Source organism: Adiantum capillus-veneris, chloroplast (assembly GCF_014529385.1).
Source record: "Adiantum capillus-veneris chloroplast, complete genome".
In the NCBI taxonomy this organism is placed as follows: Eukaryota; Viridiplantae; Streptophyta; class Polypodiopsida; order Polypodiales; family Pteridaceae; genus Adiantum; species Adiantum capillus-veneris.
In genome coordinates, this window is record NC_004766.1 from 117499 (window position 1) to 137500 (window position 20002).

Consider the following 20002-nt stretch of genomic DNA (forward strand, 5'->3'; position numbering starts at 1 on the left):
CTAACGATCAACCTCTCCCATGATGATGTCTATACTACCTAATATTGTCACAATATCCGCGAGTTTCATTCCCCTAATCAATTGAGGGACAATCTGCAAATTTGTAAAACCAGGTGGACGAATTTTCAATCTCCAAGGAAAGACACTATCATCTCCAATTAAAAAAATTCCCAATTCTCCCTTAGGAGCTTCTACTCTTACATAATGTTCCTGTTTAGGCAATTTAAGAGTAGGAGAAGATTTCTTTCCGACAAACTGGTAGTTGAAACCGTTCCAATCTATTTTGTCTTTCTTTTGCACAAGACGCCGACCCTCTAGATTTTCATATGGACCTCCCGGGAGAAGTTTTAAAGCTTGTCGAAGAATATTTATTGATTCTTTCATTTCGTCGATTCGTACTAAATATCGAGCCAAAGAATCTCCTTCCCCCTGCCACTGAATCTGCCAATCCAGCTTATCATAACACTCATAATGATCAATTTTGCGGAGATCCCATTGAACCCCTGAAGCTCGTAACGAAGGTCCAGATAATCCCCAATTGATGGCTTCCTGTCTGTTTATGAAACCTACTCCCTGCACTCGTTTTAAGAAAATAGGATTTTTCGTAACTAATCGCTCATACTCATAGATTTTTGGCAGGCAATATTGGCAAAAATCCAAGCATTTATCGATCCATCCGTATGGCAAATCCGCGGCAACTCCCCCAATTCGAAAGTAGTTATGCATCATTCTCATACCCGTAGCCGCCTCGAACAAGTCATAAATCATCTCCCTTTCCCGAAATATATAAAAGAAGGGGGTTTGTGCACCGATATCCGCTAGGAATGGCCCGAGCCATAACAGGTGAGATGCTATTCTACTTAATTCAGGCATGATTACGCGTATGTAACTAGCTCTTTCGGGTATCTGAATATTTGCCAATTTTTCCGGTGCATTGACCGTAACTGCTTCAGTAAACATAGTAGCTAAATAATCCCATCTCGTCACATAGGGAAGATATTGCGAAGTTGTTCGATTTTCGGCAATTTTTTCCATTCCTCGATGCAGATATCCCAATATTAGTTCACAATCAACAACATTTTCACCCTGCGAAGCAACAACAAGCCGGAGAACACCGTGCATTGAGGGATGATGAGGACCCATGCTTACTACAACTGGATCAATATCTTCAAGACGAATACTCGTAAATTGCTTCCTCTCCACTAAATATCATAAACCTCTGTTGACCCGAGAATGAGACAACTGCTCCAATTACAATAGGCGATAAATCAAACCCCTGGAGGAGGCAAAAAGATAGTTTTTTCACGCTAACGTCCTTTCACTTTTAATCCACGAATACCTAATTTTGTTAAAACTCTTTCATATAAACCCGTATTTTTCTTGAACAAATAAGCTAGGAGACGCTTGCGTCTACCAAGTAATTTCCATAACCCTATTTGAGATGAATAGTCCCTAGGGTGTAATTCCAAATGGGAAGTAAGCTTCGAAACTTGGTAGGTTGAGTAGTAAATCTGAGAAGCAGTGAATCCCGTATTTACATTTTCACCCGGAAGCTGCGTGTGAATAGATTCTTGTTTTTTCATGGTAATATTAGTAGTAAGCACAACTTCGTCCCCGCCTTGCATCGATTATAAGGGGTTTGACTGCTAGTTGCAGCACTAATTCTCTTAAGATGAAAATCCAGTTGTTTAGGGGGGGGTGGTATAAACATTCCCACACACACCCCATAATCACGACTTGAGTTACCGCATCTGATCTGACCGGCAAATGCTTTAACCTATCCATGAAATTCAAATTCGTGGATAATTGACTTCCAACTATTTCAATTTCAAGAATTCAACTTAGCAACTGAGTGTATGTCACACCCGGTTTTTTAATTTAGAGGAATAGGATACATTCGGATTCTAAGCGTTACAAATCGACTTCCAGTCATAACGCCAACGCAGGATCTGCCTGTACAGGCCGCTTCTTCTAATCGGTGACTGGGCCATAAAAAACGTTTAATCTTTTGAATCCTGATCGGTCTTGGGAGATGGTAAAGGGTTTGTTTTTTCTCAGCATTGTCTATTTTTTTAATTCTTGATATATATTGGGAATATTCTATTTTTGGGCTCAATAGACAATAGAGAAATCGAAATTCCCGCCTACGTCGCGGAGATAAAAGGTCATCGATGTTATAGAGGCAAGACTGTTTACAATTTCGTTCAGTTAATATATGTGACAAATTGGAAATATAACTACCGTTATATACATTTCTGTATAAACGTCTCCTAAATATACCTCTTAATCTCCCTTTGAATTTTAGCAAAGGGTTGATTATTTTATACAACAAATCTTGATCGTCAAATACTAGCCGCAAACGATGGGCTGAAACAACAGATAAGTTATGAAACATATCACGTTTAGTTTTTGCATTAAATTGCAAATTTAGCAAATCTGAATTTACTTCAATATTTGTACAAAGTGTAATCAAATCTTGGTCATCTCCTAGCATTCTCGTGAGAGAAATTAAGTTTCTAAATTTTTCCAATTCTGTTTCAAATTTAAATTTCCATCGAAAAATGTAGTCCGCATCTTCTCTTTCATCTAACGTGAGATCATTCAACTGATTCAATACCTTTTGGAATCTGCCGGATATGTCTAATACATATCTGTATCGGTAGTGATTTCTCAATAGAGGATTTTTTAACTGCTTTGCCTTTTTCTTTTTTTTTAAAAATATTTTTGTTTTTGCAATATCTGGATCTAACCACGATAGCAAATCAATTTGCAAATTCAAATTATTTTTGCTCTCCACATTAGAACTCAGAAAGTGAACAAATTTGCTAATTCTGTTTCTTCCTCCTCTACTACTTTTTTGAATGCAACTCTTGCAATGAAACCTTTGCTCCATAATATCTCGTTGCACAGATAAATTTTCCACATCGCCATTTTGTACGGAATCAGTTAGGTTTTGTAGCAGGTTTCTATGTTTACGCAGTTTACTAAAATTACTAATTTTATTCCTGAGGAAAGATTTTTTTGTGTATATGGAATAATAACTGTGTAGCTTGTTTTGAGATACCTGATCTTTCAATTCAGTTATCGTATTTGTCTCAATACTACTAAGTTCACTCAAGCAAACTTTCCACTTCCGAGGTGCTATATTGCGCCAGGCTGTTAATGGTAAGTTATATCTGGAGAGAGAATATAACCATTCATTCCAATTAATTTCATCCAATTTGCAAGATTTATTCAAAAATCCCCAATTCTCTATAGACCTCGCAACCTTTTCATCAAAAAACTCTTCATCAGTTTTGCCAGTCTCCGTATCAAAACACATTGTTAAATCATTTACATGATTATTTCTTATTTCAGGACTCAGAAATTTTGTCGCGATTAAATTGTAATGGACGGGAGTTTGTTTCTCGTACATTTTGGGTTGATATAGGTTTGATACACCGTCGGTTTCAACATAGATGCCACTCTGTCTATTTTTTACTCCGCAATTACTGCTACTTCTTTTATCATTAACTAACAGATCCAGGTTTAAGCTGCCCCTCATACCGATGTTCCACATATCAATATAAATACAGGTTTGAGATGGCAAGTCAAATTGCAACGATTTACTTCTTGTTGATAAATTGCTTCCCTCATTAATGTTATCCAATATCCCTGCCAATTTTGTATACAACGCGAGGAATTCAGTGAAGTAATGAACAAAAATCCTGTTAATTGTGAAAGGCAAGTTTATTAGTACTGAAACAAATGTTTCAATTAATTCTCTGACAAGTAAATATAAACTTAATCCTGCTTCCTCGGAATCGACCAATTGCTTCCGTTCAAATTTGGTGGAATTCACAAGATTTATGTCACCTGATGTAGTATCGCCTGTTTCCAAATCCTTCGAAGTTATTTTGGAATATGGGTCATCTATTTTTTCGTCCAAAAGGTTTTTGGAGTCAACTGCAACGATACTCATTAAAAATTCTCTTTCTACCTGGTCCCGAGTAACAAGTTGTTTACGAGTAACATTAGCCGGACTCATTTCCCCACCAATAGCAATAAATCTCTCACTGTTTGAAATTACATTACAGTTAGGTTTTGTCTTTTCATTTACGTAATTGGTAGATGAGGTTTTCATCCAACTTTTCTCATCCAGACTATAGTCACTTAGTAATTTTCCACCTTGTCTTAGATTGGAAATAAGATTCAATTTCTTCGATGGAGTTGAATTCAATTTTGATACTTTCTCGAACCTAGAGTGAATAAATTGATAGGCTTGTTTAATTTGACGAGGCAAGCTTCTTTTACAAATCCGAATTAACTTTCTCCGAACAGGTTTCCAAAAAGAAGTTTTCTTTTGAATAGTTCCAAAAGGTATATCCGTCTGATACCCTAAAACAGTTAAATAAGTAAATTTGTGCTTCTTTTGCTTCAATTTCCTTTTGCTTTTCAATTCCCGGCTTTTAGATCCAATTTCTTTGTGTTTTCTTTGAAGAGTATGTTGTTTTTCATTCCCATCTGTGTGCCAAGGCTTCAGTTGAAACGGATACACAATTTTTATCTGAATACCTTCTCTTAACCATCGTGGAGGTAACTCATCTTGTGAAAAGTCTTCGCCATCAAACGTACAATTGATATGAATTTCTTTCTTCCATCCCGTCCAGTCCTTATTCCATTCGGAATTTTGACGGAGTAAAATACGTCCGATATTTTTCAAGACTATAAGTACTGGTAGTTTAATAAACTTTCGAAATCTGGATTGAAAAACTAGCATATATCCCCTTCCATTATGGATAGGACCTATGTCTGATCTAGCTGCTATAGCTGAACGAGTAAGCTTCGATTCACCGATTAAACTCCTTTTCGCTGATAAAGAGATATCTAGTAGTTGTTTCTGAAATTCGTAATCCGTGTCTTTTTCCAACTCACTAAATTTTTCTTCACGGCTTGAAGTTGTCAGTCGCTCAATAAGTGATTGAAACAAGATTGTCCTTTCTGCTGATCTGAGGAAAAAAGACGAACGTATTTTTTCTTGAAGTGCTTTCCAGAGCAAGGTCTTTCGCCTCCTAGAACGCATAGAGCCCTTCAGAAATTTTCTACGGAAATCAGATACTTTTGCATATCGCTTCATTAATCTTTCTGATCTGGGCTTTCCTTTTGCGAAAGTGATACCCACATTACGCAATTTTCTGTAGCGAAAATCGCCGTCTCCTCCCGGTATATCAAAATTATTTTCAAAATACAGGATAGTATATCGAGCCAGATCCATACTCAAATTCCCAATTTTATTTAGTCTGCGTATTCTCCGTTCTACATTTGACAAACTCTTAGAACTTTTTCTCAAAAAGGCTTTGAGTGGAGATATCCAACCAAATCGGTGACAGCATCCCACCTCTAAGTAGGTCAAAAATAAGATATGGTCTTCATAATCTAAATCCATTATTTCTTTCCAAGTAACATCGAGTGTGGGCGAAGATTTTATCTTTTTCAAGATATTTTGTAGATCGTAGTCGTATAAAGCTCGATTTTCAAATATAAAATAGAACATGCGTTTACTTCTCGACGGCAAAGGTTCCCACGGTAGCGGATTTCCATATCCATGTTTCCATCTCCGATCTTTTGTGAAAATCTTATCCTTGATAGCATTTATCCTGACAGTTTTTTTTGCCTTTCTATTTTTTCTTTCCGTCGCCAATTTATCCCATTCCCATAGACTCAAACCCAAGTCATCTTCTAACAAAAATGTCTGTGAAACTGGAATTCTTATGCGGAAGTTATTGACAAAGGGGTCATAGGTGCGGGGTATTCTCCTCCTTTTACCGCCCATCAATCTTGTTTTTCTACTCATCGTCTTTGAGAATGAAGAACCAGTGTCTAACAACTTGATTTGATCCGTTAATTCTTTCTCAAAGAATTTTGTTTTCGCTAATTTTTTTGAAACCCAATTTTGATATGATAAACGGATTCCAAAAGATCTACGGGACTTTGCCATCGATTGATACATTTCTTTCCCAAAAATTGACAAACTGGGCAATGCTAGAAAAGATAATCTCTCTTTACCATCAGTTAAACATTTTTCAAAAAAGTATGTGGATGTTCTCCCCTTATAAAAAGTATTATTCATGTGGAATCGACGATTTTTGACAAATCGATTACTCCGATTTGCCCTAGAGGGATCAAAAAAAGAAGTGGGCCACGGTTTAAAAAACCACCACAATAGATCCGAATATTCAGCAATTTCCCAAAGATTCATTTCTCTATCATGAGATTCATTCATGAACTTTTTGGTCCAAAAAGAGACCGGAGCTCTACCCAAATATGCCACAGCATATGAGATGGAAACAATACTAAAAGTTGCATATATAAAACGTTTCGCCACTAGATATAATATCGGGGAATCCCCTTTCACCCGACTTAAAAGTAGTCTAGAAAAAAAATTGAATGCTGCCTGACCAGTTAACCAACCCATAAAAGTAGATACCATAAAAACTGTATTGGTGCTATACCTGAAGAAGTATAGATAAATCAGTCTTGTTAACACACTATTTGGTAACATTATTGGGTTCAATATTTGAAAAAAGAAACTTATCAAAAATAATCTAGCTACTCGTGAGTCACGTAATGATGTCACGGGACGCAAAATCTGATAATTTGGAAAATCCTTGATTACCAGACAAAAGAGAAGTGTATACGGTATTGCCACAATAGTTAGTAAATGTGGCCTTAGCAGTAATAGATAAATTGGCGAGCAGTAGATTGATGATGCAGTTATTAGTTGTGCCAATACCGACCCACTGATAGAAATTAGCCCACTTAGATTCCCACCCAAAAGAAAAGATCTCACACATAGGATTTGCGAAGGTCCCACGGGTAATGTTGTAAGTAACCCATAGTAGAAACCAAGTAGCATATAGGGATCCATCAGTTTTGGCCAGGGCAGTGACAACAATATCTTTGTATTCGTTGCAGCTTTTTTGATGTGTAGAAAATTTTACTAATTGTTTGTAGTCTCACGTACTTATTGCTTGTTTATTAAAATCTTTCTTAAAACTCTACCTTCCAACATTTCCTTTAAATCTACTTCTATTTCTACCAGTACCAATAGTATTAACGTTATTATACGCGGAAATGCAAGATTATTCAAGTGATTCCGGGAAATTTTGAAAAAAAAAAAAGTATGATTTCCCTCCTTAATCGTTTTCAAAATTGTGGAATTGACAAAATTATTGATTAAGGAATTGAGTAAACGGAGTTAAATATCTCTTCATAGTGATTCGCTACCAATTGTTATGTAATTTTTAAAGATTAAATAAAAATTTAATCAATCTCCTGTCGTTTGTTTTGATAAGCTGCGAAAACCTGGGGTTATAACACCCCTACGTCGCAGCGGACGAGTAACTAGTTCGAGGATGTCTCGAACGCTACTGAATCCGTGAATTTGTGCAAATGTGAATTCAACTGACCATTTGGTATCTATATTTCTAGCCTCCAAAGGATTAGCATGAGCCATTCCCGTAATAGCCAAATGTGGTTTAAGCTCATGCATACGTTGTATCTGTCCATAATTGTCGGGTTTTTCAACAATCCGGGGTAGGGGTGTTTTCATCTTCCGGCAAGTATGTTGTAAAAACAAAAGCTCAGCAGCTTGGTATCGTCTATCCATATAGGGAATTCCTACTTCGTAAACAATCATTCCGCATCGAATTAAAAATCTTGCCAAAGAAATTTCCAATAAATTATCTCCCGTAAAGAATACGGATTTACCATTTATTACCTGGATATAATCTTTGACATTTTCCCATATTTCACTTTCCCTATTTTCTAGACCGTATGACTTAATATCAAAAACTGAACAAATTTTTTCGATCCAGGCGCGTGTGCCATCCGGACCAATTGGGAAAGGTGCTCCAACTAACTTACATTTCCGGCGACGCATTAATGTTGTTGCTGTACGACTCAGAAAAGGATTCACTCCGCAAACATAGATACCCTCTCCTAAGCCGGGGAGTTCCTCGTATTTCTGCGAAGGTAACCAACCTGAAACAGAAATTGATTGGCGTTTCAATTCTAAATTCAGTTGCGAAGCTATACTGGAGGATAAAGAACCAAAAAGCACTAAATTGAATCTTGTCAATTTACTCGCTTCAAAGGGAGATTTGTTAGTAGTATGATTATCAATACGCGCCATTTCATCAGTCCGGTTCTTCAAGTTCGTTGTGCAATGTTTGTATTCCGGACAGCGATGCGCCATGGCAGCCAACGCGGTATCTTCCCCCTGAGTGAAGGCGTAATCCAATCCATTTGCTCGTGCAACTATTATAGGTATTCCAATTTGTTTTTCCAATTTTGGCGCTATACCTTCCAAATCCATTTTTATTATCTCTGTAGTACAAGTGCCAATCCAAATGATAACACTGGGATTCCTATCGTCTCTTATTTGTAAGCAAATCTTTTCCAACTCTTTCTGATCATTTAACTGAGCTGAGATATCGCCCTCTTCCAATTCTGCCATTGCATATCGAGGTTCGGCAAAAATCATCACTCCAAGAGCATTTTGCAAAAAATAACCACGAGTTTTTGTACCCACTACCAGGAAAAAACTATCTTCAATTTTTTGGTACAACCAAGCTACACAACTAATTGGGCAGAACGTATGGTAATTGCCGGTTTCACATTCGAAAGCAAGAGTCTCCGGAGTTTTCATGAAAGTGTTTCCTTAGATTAGAAAAGTGTGGATGTAAATCCATCTATGTATACACACAAAGATTTACTCTCTTCATCATCGAATAATTGTAAAGTCAAGCGGAACATCTTGGTGGTCATATCCACCATCACTTTCATTTGTAAAGGTGGAATTTAAATAAAAATCAGAGAGCAAGCTAAACAATTCTCTATCTGGAATTTCCCTTGGCACGACTCCCTCTGGCTCGGATAAGATTTAATCTGCTATATTCAAATGAAAATCACGAACATAATTTAAATTCGGTTGATATTCAGCCATTTCAAACAAGGTTTTTCCTTTCACTCTCGATACGCGAATATCTTCTACTAAGGGCAATACCTCTAGTACAGGCATGGGGCAAGCTTCTACATATTTATCAATAAGATCTCTTCCGGATGTTCGGTTTCCAACTAGACCCGCTAGTCGCAAGGGATGGGTATGTGATTTTTCTCTAACTGAAGCGGCAATACGGTTTGCCGCAAATAGAGCGTCGAAGCCATTATCAGTTATAATAATGCAATAATCCGCATAATTTAAGGGAGCGGCAAATCCCCCGCAAGCAACATCTCCCAGAACATCGAATGAAATGATGTCATATTCGTAAAAAGCATTTAATTCTTTCAAAGGTTTTACCGTTTCTCCCACAACGTACCCGCCGCATCCTGCTCCTGCAGGGGGTCCTCCAGCTTCTACACGATCTACCCCGCCGTAACCTCTATAAATCACATCTTCGGGCCATACATCTTCATAGTGGTAATCTTTCACCTGTAAAGTATCTATAATTGTAGGTATTAAAAATCCTGTTAGTGTAAATGTACTATCATGTTTTGGGTCACATCCAATTTGTAAGACTTTTCTTCCTCTTCTGGCTAAAGCTATCGATATATTACAGCTAGTTGTTGATTTTCCAATTCCACCTTTTCCATAAACTGCTACTTTCGTTTCACGAAACTCCAATTCGCGTTCATTTCTCCCGACTATTTTTCATCTTCCCCATCTTTCTAATTCTATTTTGCTTCCTCTATTCCCCCTAATTCTAGTCCTCAAAATAACGTGGAGGAAGAATCCCGCAACTATTCTACTACGCCTCCCGGAAGGGGGGAATAGAAACCACTCATTGGTGATTGATCAATACGAATCTTGGGAGGGGCTTGCCAGGTTGATCTTGACCTCGTCTCGGCCGGTTGACCCCCCCCCCCACCCTCCCACGCCCATGATTTGGGGGCCCCTCCATTCGAATGGGATTGCTATCGCCACTACCCCCCCCTATAATGAATGGGGGCTAGGGAGTACGCAAAGTTTTTGCAATGGCAAAGAAAGCTTAACTCCTTCCAGATTTGGAATTGGCTTCTGGAAAAAAGGTATTCAAGCAAGTGTGTATGGGACTGAATCCCCTACCATTTTCCCCGGTAGCTCAGCGGTAGAGCGGTCGGCTGTTAACCGATTGGTCGTAGGTTCGAATCCTATCCGGGGAGATCCGTATCTACGTCAAGAATTTCCACTAATACTAATTAGGATTAGGAGAGCTGTATTTCACATCACACATATGCCAAATCAAGTTGGCGTGACCCACCAACCACTGAATGGTTTGCTATCGCGCTATTTTAGGCCTCGACACCAACGAATGGAAACGAGAATATTGGCACGTTCCGTTCTCCCCCCCCCCCCACTTGACTAATTTAATTGGCCCATTCCAGTCATTCGATACACCGGATTGATTTAAAGTGGAAATTCTTAGATTTCGACGCCTCAATGAGATCCTTGGAGCTACTTGGGGAGGGTGAGGGGGGGGGGGGAAATCCAAAATCTTATCGAGGATAGTTATTGGGAAGACAAAGAATTGTCTTCGTTCGCATAATTCCTGCGGAATAACCTATATCACTCCTTCCAATCCTACCTCTCAGTGGAGAGACTCCTAATTCCTATAGTAACTGTTCTCCAACTTCTTTTCTTTTTGAAATGCTATAATTAGATTTTCCGTATCAGTAAAAGGAAAATAGAGATCTTCCTCCTACTGAGTGAGTTGGCTTCCAATTCTATGGCTAGAGATCTAAACGGAGTGGGGAGTATCTAGGTGAGGAAACAACAGTTGTTTCATGACATCGAACTTTCATGAAGGAATTGTTTCATTGTTCAATCCAGTGATGCTTTACCAAACCGAAACGGATTGGATAGATATTCATAAGTTTCAAGCAACATATTATAAATAAGAAAATCCCGAAATGGGGAACGGTTCCGTCTCAGCCATTTGTTTCTATGAACCAGAAGCCTAAACCGAAGAAATCGTTCCGGGAAATCCTCCGCTACCGCGTAGCAACCCAAACGAACGGGAGTAAATATCTGCGGATATTGCAGATGTATATCTACGGAAGAGGTTTCCCTGACGTATTCGGAATCTCGCTCCTCCTCTTCCAGAGGAAGATTATTCCGCCGATTGAGAGATGAGTCGGGTTTCAATTTTGGATTCTCTTCGCTATAGAGGAAAAAATCTTTAATTTTATTATTTGACATCTTCTGAAGGCGCTGCCTTCTCATACCGTAAATGGTGTGAAGCCTCCGTGCCAGTTCTTTCGTTGACAACAAGTTGCGGCGCAGGGAAGGAATGTTAGGGTCTGGCTGGAACAGAAGCATGGGGTCCCAGATGAAGCGCCCCCCGAAGAGTCGAGTCATTTCATTCAATCGATCACAATGTGTTTCATACTCATTAGATGAATCGCCAGAGATTCCCAATTCGAGAAATTGCTCACGTAACAACATATTATCCAATCGGTTTTCCAATCTTTTAATGGAATTATCTGTTCCATTAGTGACAGATTTCTCGAAGCTGAAAAGATACCCGCTTTTCTCGCGCCACTTACTTCTCTTTCCCCTAATCTTACTGAATTCAAAATCTTGTTGGGGTATGTAATTCTGATTGTAGTAAAGAAGAATTAAGTTATACAAATGGTTGGGTTCGGATAATACCCCCATCAATTCGTAAGTCCCGCTTCGCAGGAAACGGAGACGCCAAGCCTTGCGGGACCAAGTAATCTCACGCGATATCTCTGCCGCTGAGTTTCTTAATTCGGGTGACTGTTGCATCTCGAAATCGGTTAGACTACTAATTCTCCCTCTTTTCAGAGATTTGGAAGAGCGACTTAGAGAGGTTACACCTGAGCAATACTTGGGTTTTCCAATAGGAAGAGGGGGAGGAAAACTATTACTGCGCCGGCTCTCTCCCCTACAAATTTCCGGACGTGGGAAATTATTCGAGAGGTTTTCTAGGACGCCACAAGCTAGGTTTAAGTCATTCTCTACGAGTTTGTCGATAACAATGAAATTATCTTCTTTTCCCCTATCCATTTGGAACGAATCGCGAGCTACTAATTTGGCTATTAGCTCTGGGAGATGCAAAAACATAGTGAATTCATCAATTGTTGATTCGGTTGTTGAAGGTTCCACATACCAGTTAGACAAGTAATAAAATCGCATTTTTAACTCGTCACGACCAATAAATGGAAAAGTTGTGAGAGAAATATCTGTCAAACTATTCTTTACTTCTGCCATCTTGTAGGAAGAGATTTCCCATTCAGAATTAGATTCCATCTCATTGCCCATATCACTAACAGTCGAATGTTGCCTATGCAAAGCTAATCCAATTGTGTTGCTACATACAAACTTTCTCCCTTTGGAAGTACCTATCAATAACGCTTCATTAGCGAGAAGAAGTAAATCTCGTTTACTATAACCTGCAGTTCCAGACACAGTACTCTCAAGAAGAGTCGGATTAGCCCCTACCTCGAAACCTTTGATACGTAATAGAATTGACAATTCTTTCTGACGTTGACGCCCATTGGACCTCCGAAAATTTATTAATTAGTTTAACCGATTCGGAGCTACTGAAGCTGGATCTATCCTCGCAGGTACGTGAGTCGTGGCAATAACGACATTCTCGCGGATGTCGGAGTTGCCGAGCTTGTGACCAATACTCTTCAATATTTGGCAAAGTAGAAATTTGGGATCAGCTTCTAGCTTATTATACGAACGACAAATATTCAATTCATGAATATCTTGAATCCATAATGTACAAGGAGACATTTCTTTCGCTATTTCAAAGACGATATTTAATCGGTGTACGCTCTCTTTCGAGATGAAATTTCCACGTACATTATTGAAAAAAGATCGGTTGTATATGAATTTTTTGAGTGGTAGTTTCACCACTGGAAAGTAGGAGTTGGATGCTACATCTCTAATAAGAGAGGATCTGCCAGTTTCTACAGGTCCTACTAGCAAAATTCCTTTGGATGGTAATAATCCCGATTGGAGTGAAATAGGTATGTCACGACATGGCATATTTAGTAGACTGTCTCTTCGCCTTGTTGTTGCCGAAAATAGAATATCTCTCCCAAGGGCGGAAAAAGCCCACTTCTCCGCAGGATCCAACTTACGAATCTTGTGACCCAATAGATCATTTTGCCAGAATTGAAGTAAGTATGCCAAAACGTTGGATCTATCTTGCGGGTAAGGTTCATGAAAAATCTTGTTGCTCGATAAATCATAATTGAATTTTGATTTCGATGCATACCTGTAGAGAATCTTAGTCGTTACCAAATGTTGAGTCAGTAGTTCTTTATTACTATCTAAAATATCAGAGCTTTCTCTACGAAATATCCACGAATCAATTTCATTTTTCACGAAAAGGAAAAAAAGTATATTACTTACACAATTCAAGAATCTATTGAGAGAATGAATTAGTAGATCTCTTGTTAACATTTAGCTTGTCGGGGGGGAATACATTACCTTTCTCAAATAGGATCCACGCATTGGGTCTGTTAAATAGTCAATAGTAGCAAAACGTTTCCACAAATGAAAGGAATTGGAACCCGAAACGGCAGACAAAGGATGTTTCAATGACAGGAGAACAAGTAATATTGAGAGGATGCAGCAATAGGAGATAGGCCTATTGGAAAATTGAGATACCGACCATTCCCCCGGATGTAAAATCTCCGCTTTATCAGGGATTTTTTCGAGAATGAGAAGATCTGTCTCGGATGATATAGTATTAATAGAATTGTTTCCGAATATCAATCCTAGCCTTTGCAGGCTTCGGAGTAAATAGCCCTTCGCGCTACCTACTAAACCCCTAGCAATTCCTTCAGAAATTCTACGAAGATCATGATTTGAGTCGTAACTTATCTTAAGTACTATTTCCGGATATGCTTTTGTAATTAGATCGCAGAAGTATCTCCACCAGGTGGGGGTAAAAAACAGGGGTATATAATCTCCCAATAAGCTCCAATTTTCGCCGATACTGTCTCTCCAGAAAATCCAAGAGATCTTATATCTGTTCAAATCTTCTGATAATTCATTGAAATTGATGAAATGGGACGGGCAAGTAGCTTCTTCCCGGGCAGATGAATCTGCGAACCCCGCATCTTGGCGGGTAACATCCTCCCCAATTGATCCCGCTATAAATCTTGATGTTACGCCATTGAATAATGAGAATCTTAGCGACCAATAAGGTGTATCCAATTTTTTCGGTTCCCAAAAATACTCAATAGACAACCCGTTTCGATAGACTTGACTCGTGGGGGAACCATTTCTCGAGTCTAATCCATCTTTGAAAAACTTCTCCGAATTGACTCGATCTAATACCAGCAGATTCCGACGAGGTTGGGTTCGCTGATGATCCGACCACGAGTCGGAGTTTCTCGACGCCTCCTCCAAAGAAACTCCATCATTACTACACGAAAATAGGAACGAGTCTGTCGCTTCACGGGGGGATGAGCTCAAACTTGCCAGTAACCCATTCAGATCCGAAATAGAATTGGGAAGTCCATCCAAATGAGTTACTATGGTCGCGGATTCATGCAGGTTAGGCGAAATAAGTTGAATTGGTGTGAGTAAGTGATCAGCTACCTCCCCTGCCGTTTGTTTCGAAAAATTGGATGATAACGAATCTGACAATTGGAGGTGAATAAGTGAAAGGATATCAGATGAGGAGATGGCTTTCTCGTCGGAGCTCAAATAAAAGTTTTCTAACACGTCGAGATAACTATTGCTACAGTTCCCGACGAAGAAACCCCTTTTGATTCTCTGGATAAAGTTGTTTCCAGCCCGGCTCCGTATAGGTGAGTTGTTTATTTCATCCATTTGATCGGAAATGTTTTTTGGAAGACTCTCACCAATATTCCTAATTGAATTCCCCCCACGGCTTAAATCACACACAAACAGATTCCAATTTTGTCTCCCCATAATAGAAAGAGCCTCACCCGAGAATCCTGCTCGGATAGCTTCGATGCAAGACAACCCGAGAGAGGTGAAATTCGACGCAGGTTTTAGCGCAGTCGAGGAGCCTACCGATTTTTCACTTGTTAACAGTCTAGACTCGACTAAGAAACTTTTTCTTTCTTCAAGAATTGTTTTGAAAAGAAGTATCTCTTCGTCAATGTAACCATCGGATAAACTTGAGAAAAAATCAAGCTCAATACGATCCATTTTGTTCAATTTTTCAAAATCTATGTCGTCCAATTTTTCGATGCAGTAATCAACGGTATCTATCAGAATTTTCTGGCGAGTAGCCTCAGCAACAATCATTTTGGAAAGAAATAACACATCGAGAAATCGGTGAAAATATTTCTTGGTATGTCTATTGGTACTACGGAGACTGACACCAGTCTTATTTAGCAACTCGTTTCCCACTAGTGACACACGGCAGATTAATTCTGCCAAGTTGTACTTCATTGCTTCTCCCAAGAATTTCTTAACAGGCGAAACATACAAATTCCGTGTTGCATCGAGCCGTCTATACAGATTTGATTGAACATTCCTACACTGACCAATATGGGAGGTAACATATTCGTTCGATAGACGCTCTACGTCATCCTTCCACTTGAATACTGTTTCTTCAGTTGCAATTCCCGTGAAACTGATGTATACTCTGCCACCCGTCCAGCCATCCAACCAATATTTGATTCGGAAGAAATATTCAGTGGATAACGCACAAAAATAATCGTGGAGAAGAAATATGTATGTTGAGTAGAGAGGTATGATTCTATTTCGCCCATATAATCTAACTAGAGAATAAATTGAATCTAGGTTCCCCCCTCCTTCCAATTCGTCTAAAAAATTAGTATTTCCATTTTGATTAGTTGTTTCCCTAGGTATCTCTAAGGATGCTTTAAAATAGGTTGGGAAAATCTCAACGAAGTCGAAGTATCCGCCACTTGCTAACCTAAGTTTCTTGCCAGATATTTTGGTAAACGGCATATTTTTTTTCATTCCCGATGGAAAAAAGACTCTCTCGGATTTGATCCTATTACTGACGTCAATAACTATTTTCCCACCAAGAGGAAGGTTTGATTTCCTAATTATCGAAAGGAAGTTGGTGAGTCGGTTTATTAATTGATTTCTAACTTGTGAATAAGCATGTAGAACGGGAAAGCCTCCCTCATCTTCTCCATAATCTAATCCAGATATAGAGTTGCGAAACAATATTGTTTTCTCACGAGACGTAAACGAATACAAGTTGGAAAAGACTTCTTGCTCAGAGGGAAATGCCGATCCGTCCCTCCGGGGATCGGCTGAATCTGCGGATTCAGATTCAAAGGGGTACAATACTACGGAACTTAATGAATTGTTTCCCAACCGTATTGCTTGTAACCGACCCAGATCTTGCTTGTCACAGATTTCCCGGAGAAGCAACGAATCAAAATTGTTTTGGTGGCAGTCACTTCCGTTTTTGGAAACTACCAAGTTTTTATAGAATTTGAAAAACCTAACTAAATCTTGCAGATACCTACCCCCACGAACCACTTGAATCCCTTCAGTTTTCCCCTTGAATCTATCCCCGCCAAATAGTAGGGAATCCCTCCTCATTATGCGTGCCTTCCACCTACCGGAAGGCAAGGGAGTCGTGACATCATAACGGATTTCTCTTTCCTCCTTTGAAGAACTTGCAGAAATTGAAATATCTTTGTTCAAACCTAAGTAGTAGGGCTCCAGTATTTCTCTCTTCCCATCTCTTCCGACGGATAAAAATCTCTTGAATTGGAGGAAGCAATCGTAGGAGAAATTGCCATAATTTTCCGTCTGTTTCTTTCTTATCCCCTCACCTCCATCAATGACTTTTGCTAATACAAAACCCCTATCAATCGAATTTTTGTAACTCAGGCAATGCATAAAAATTGGTATCGCCAGCAACATCAGCATTTCCAGGGTGACGCCACTACCCCTCATTATTGAATGACGCAGATTACGTAGAAACAGTAAACTTAGAAATCACAAGTCAGATAATCTGATGAAAGGTTCAGCAGTGGAAGCTGGACTAACTACAAGTTCTTCGAGATAGTGGTTTTTCAATGATTCGGAGAAGTAGTTTAATGCATCGATTTCTAAGAAGTCCCAAACTTTAGATGAATAATCTCGGCCCCTTACTCCTCTTCCTTTTTCTATCACCTTTTTTACCATAGCTTTTTTCCCATATTAGTTCTGAGACTACTTATCTATCTATTTCCCATATTTATTATACTGAGAATTTCGAACATTTCAAGATGTGATGGAGGAAATCTATCAGACGAGTCTGGTTCTTTCCGTAAATAGTTGCATCCGAAGCTGGAATGAAATTGGGAATTCTCAGATGTTATTGTCGAGGAGACCCGCATATATCCCACCCAACTCGGCAAATTTTCCCTGCCTTAAGCGGGCGGAGCAGTAGTATTGAATTACTCGGATGGGCGAACGACGGGGATTGAACCCGCGCGTGATGGATCCACAATCCATTGCCTTGATCCACTTGGCTACGTCCGCCCCTTTTGCCACTTGCTTTTGTTAAGGGGCTCCCCAAATGTGAACGAGATCCATCTGTTAAGCTAGATAGCTTATTTGGATGATACACATCCATATTAACTGCATGTATCTAACAAGACAACATAGAATCTGCAAAATGAGGAATGTACTCCCAACTCCTTCTACCCAAAAGATTGAAAGGTTACAAGAATTCAGCGAATCAAATTAGTAACTCTTTTCAATTAGGAAATCCCGGAAGGATATTCCAATTCTTCGTTCTTCTCAATTCGAGATGGGAAACTGATGACCGTGAGATTGTGACAGTCCGTTATCCTCTCCCTTTTTGCTCCACCGTACGGACCTTACCTTTTCCTTTTCATTGGATACCAAACTATATCTTCTTAAATTGAAGGGTTTGGTATCCAGCTGTGCTGCCTAACCAGACGGATATTATCCGTTTATAGAAGGGGCGTCGACAGAGGCTAAGTCTAAGGGGAAGTTATGAGCGTTACGTTCATGCATGACTTCCATACCTAGGTTGGCGCGGTTTATGATGTCAGCCCAGGTGTTTATAACGCGACCTTGGCTGTCAACCACAGATTGGTTGAAGTTAAAACCATTCAAGTTGAATGCCATAGTACTGATGCCTAAGGCGGTGAACCAGATACCTACCACGGGCCAAGCAGCTAAGAAGAAGTGTAGAGAACGAGAATTGTTGAAGCTAGCATATTGGAAGATCAAACGACCGAAGTAGCCGTGAGCAGCTACAATGTTGTAAGTTTCTTCTTCTTGACCAAACTTATAACCTGCATTGGCAGACTCATTCTCAGTAGTTTCTCTAATCAAACTAGAAGTTACCAAAGAACCATGCATAGCACTGAATAGAGAGCCGCCGAATACGCCAGCTACACCCAACATGTGGAAAGGATGCATAAGGATGTTGTGCTCAGCCTGGAATACGATCATGAAGTTGAAAGTACCAGAAATGCCCAGAGGCATACCGTCAGAGAAACTTCCTTGACCAATTGGATAGATCAGGAAGACGGCGGCAGCAGCTGCGACTGGAGCTGAATAAGCGACAGCAATCCAGGGGCGCATACCTAAACGGAAGCTTAGTTCCCATTCGCGACCCATGTAGCAAGCTACACCAAGTAGGAAGTGAAGAACGATCAGTTCGTAGGGACCACCATTGTAAAGCCATTCATCGACGGAAGCTGCTTCCCAGATTGGGTAGAAGTGTAACCCAATAGCTGCAGAAGTAGGGATGATAGCGCCAGAGATAATGTTGTTACCGTATAGCAAAGAACCAGAAACGGGCTCGCGAATACCGTCAATATCTACGGGAGGAGCTGCGACGAAGGCGATGATGAATACAGAGGTTGCGGTTAGTAGGGTGGGAATCATCAAGACACCAAACCATCCGATGTAAAGACGGTTTTCAGTGCTGGTGATCCAGTCGCAGAAGCGACCCCATAGGCTTGCGCTTTCGCGTCGTTCTAAAGTTGCGGTCATGGGAATTTTTGGTTTTCGAAAAGGAATTAGTGATTCCCCAGGCTAGTAAGCCTGTTACTATGTAGCATATCACAAAAACCTATCCGTGTCAACCAAAATCGATTGAGTCTCTAGAATTCTTGGATACAGAGGCTTTTTCCCCGTATCTCAAAATTTTTTGTCACTTATTTCACAACCTGGATTCCCTAAAACAAGGGGAGAGGGAGAAATGAAATTTCTCTCCTAGGTAATGCACGCCCCTAATCAATTTTGGTCTCTAAAAAATAAAAAAAAAAAAGAATCCTGCGTCAAGCCTTTTCATGGACGAAGCACTCCGCAGCTTTGCATCGGCCAACGTATTGTAAATATTGGAATAATTGACGAACTAAGGAGGAAGTAGTCGTCAACCCCTCACTCATCCATCTCTGCGTAGTGTTTCTCGATTCCCCGATACTTGCGCCCCGATTCCAATCCACAACGAAAAGATTGTGGATTGGAACTAATCTCATCTAAGCAAAACTAACGGAAGTGGGCAAAAGCTTTGTTAGCTTCCGCAACTTTATGAGTCTCTTCCTTCTTCCGTATGGCACTCCCAGAATTTCTGGCGGCATCTATCAATTCATCACTCGACCTTAAAGCCATACTTCGACCTGAGCGTTTTCGACATGCGATCAATGACCACCGGATGGCCAAAGCTTTTCCTTTTGCAGGTACTACTTCAATGGGAACTCGATAAGTTGATCCACCCACACGTTTGGTTTCTGTGACTACATCGGGAGTTACCCCACGCACTGCCTGTCGCAGAACAGACAGTGGGTTCCTATTTGTCTTTTATCTAATCCGCTTCATAGCCTGATAAAAAATCTGATAAGCTAGTGATTTTTTGCCGTTTTTCAGGATACGATCAACTAGCATGTTTGCCAATCGATTGCGATAAATTGGATCCGATTCGATATTTCTAATTTCGTTCGCTACACTGCTCCGATGTACCACGAGTTTACAACTACGTCAGACTTCAACCAATTTTTTTTTATGTCT

The 20002-nt window shown here is 39.8% G+C and overlaps 8 protein-coding genes and 2 non-coding genes across 10 annotated transcripts, besides 2 other annotated features; 1 reads left to right on the top strand and 9 right to left on the bottom strand. All coding sequences in view use genetic code 11, as the record gives it.

The window, feature by feature from the left end:
- ndhH (NADH dehydrogenase subunit 7) lies at window positions 1–1222 on the bottom strand. Its single transcript is given in 1 exon segment — window positions 1–1222. A coding segment is annotated over 1 exon segment (1222 nt).
- Window positions 1–9623: part of a sequence feature (small single copy region; SSC) that runs on past the window's edge.
- rps15 (ribosomal protein S15) lies at window positions 1308–1583 on the bottom strand. Its single transcript has one exon. It carries the CDS (start codon window positions 1581–1583, stop codon window positions 1308–1310), a length of 276 nt encoding a protein of 91 aa, NP_848117.1.
- Window positions 1874–6964, bottom strand: ycf1 (hypothetical protein). The gene is given in 1 exon segment: window positions 1874–6964. A coding segment is annotated over 1 exon segment (5091 nt).
- chlN (photochlorophyllide reductase subunit N) lies at window positions 7307–8689 on the bottom strand. The gene is given in 1 exon segment: window positions 7307–8689. A coding segment is annotated over 1 exon segment (1383 nt).
- Window positions 8768–9650, bottom strand: chlL (photochlorophyllide reductase subunit L). Its single transcript is given in 1 exon segment — window positions 8768–9650. A coding segment is annotated over 1 exon segment (883 nt).
- Window positions 9624–20002: part of a repeat region (inverted repeat region A; IRA) that runs on past the window's edge.
- On the top strand, window positions 10121–10183 carry trnN. Its single transcript has one exon. It is a non-coding gene; the product is annotated as a tRNA-Asn (tRNA).
- ycf2 lies at window positions 10841–17155 on the bottom strand. Its single transcript is given in 1 exon segment — window positions 10841–17155. A coding segment is annotated over 1 exon segment (6315 nt).
- On the bottom strand, window positions 17421–17494 carry trnH. Its single transcript has one exon. It is a non-coding gene; the product is annotated as a tRNA-His (tRNA).
- On the bottom strand, window positions 17924–18985 carry psbA (photosystem II protein D1). The gene has a single exon. It carries the CDS (start codon window positions 18983–18985, stop codon window positions 17924–17926), a length of 1062 nt encoding a protein of 353 aa, NP_848122.1.
- Window positions 19484–19927, bottom strand: rps7 (ribosomal protein S7). The gene is given in 1 exon segment: window positions 19484–19927. A coding segment is annotated over 1 exon segment (444 nt).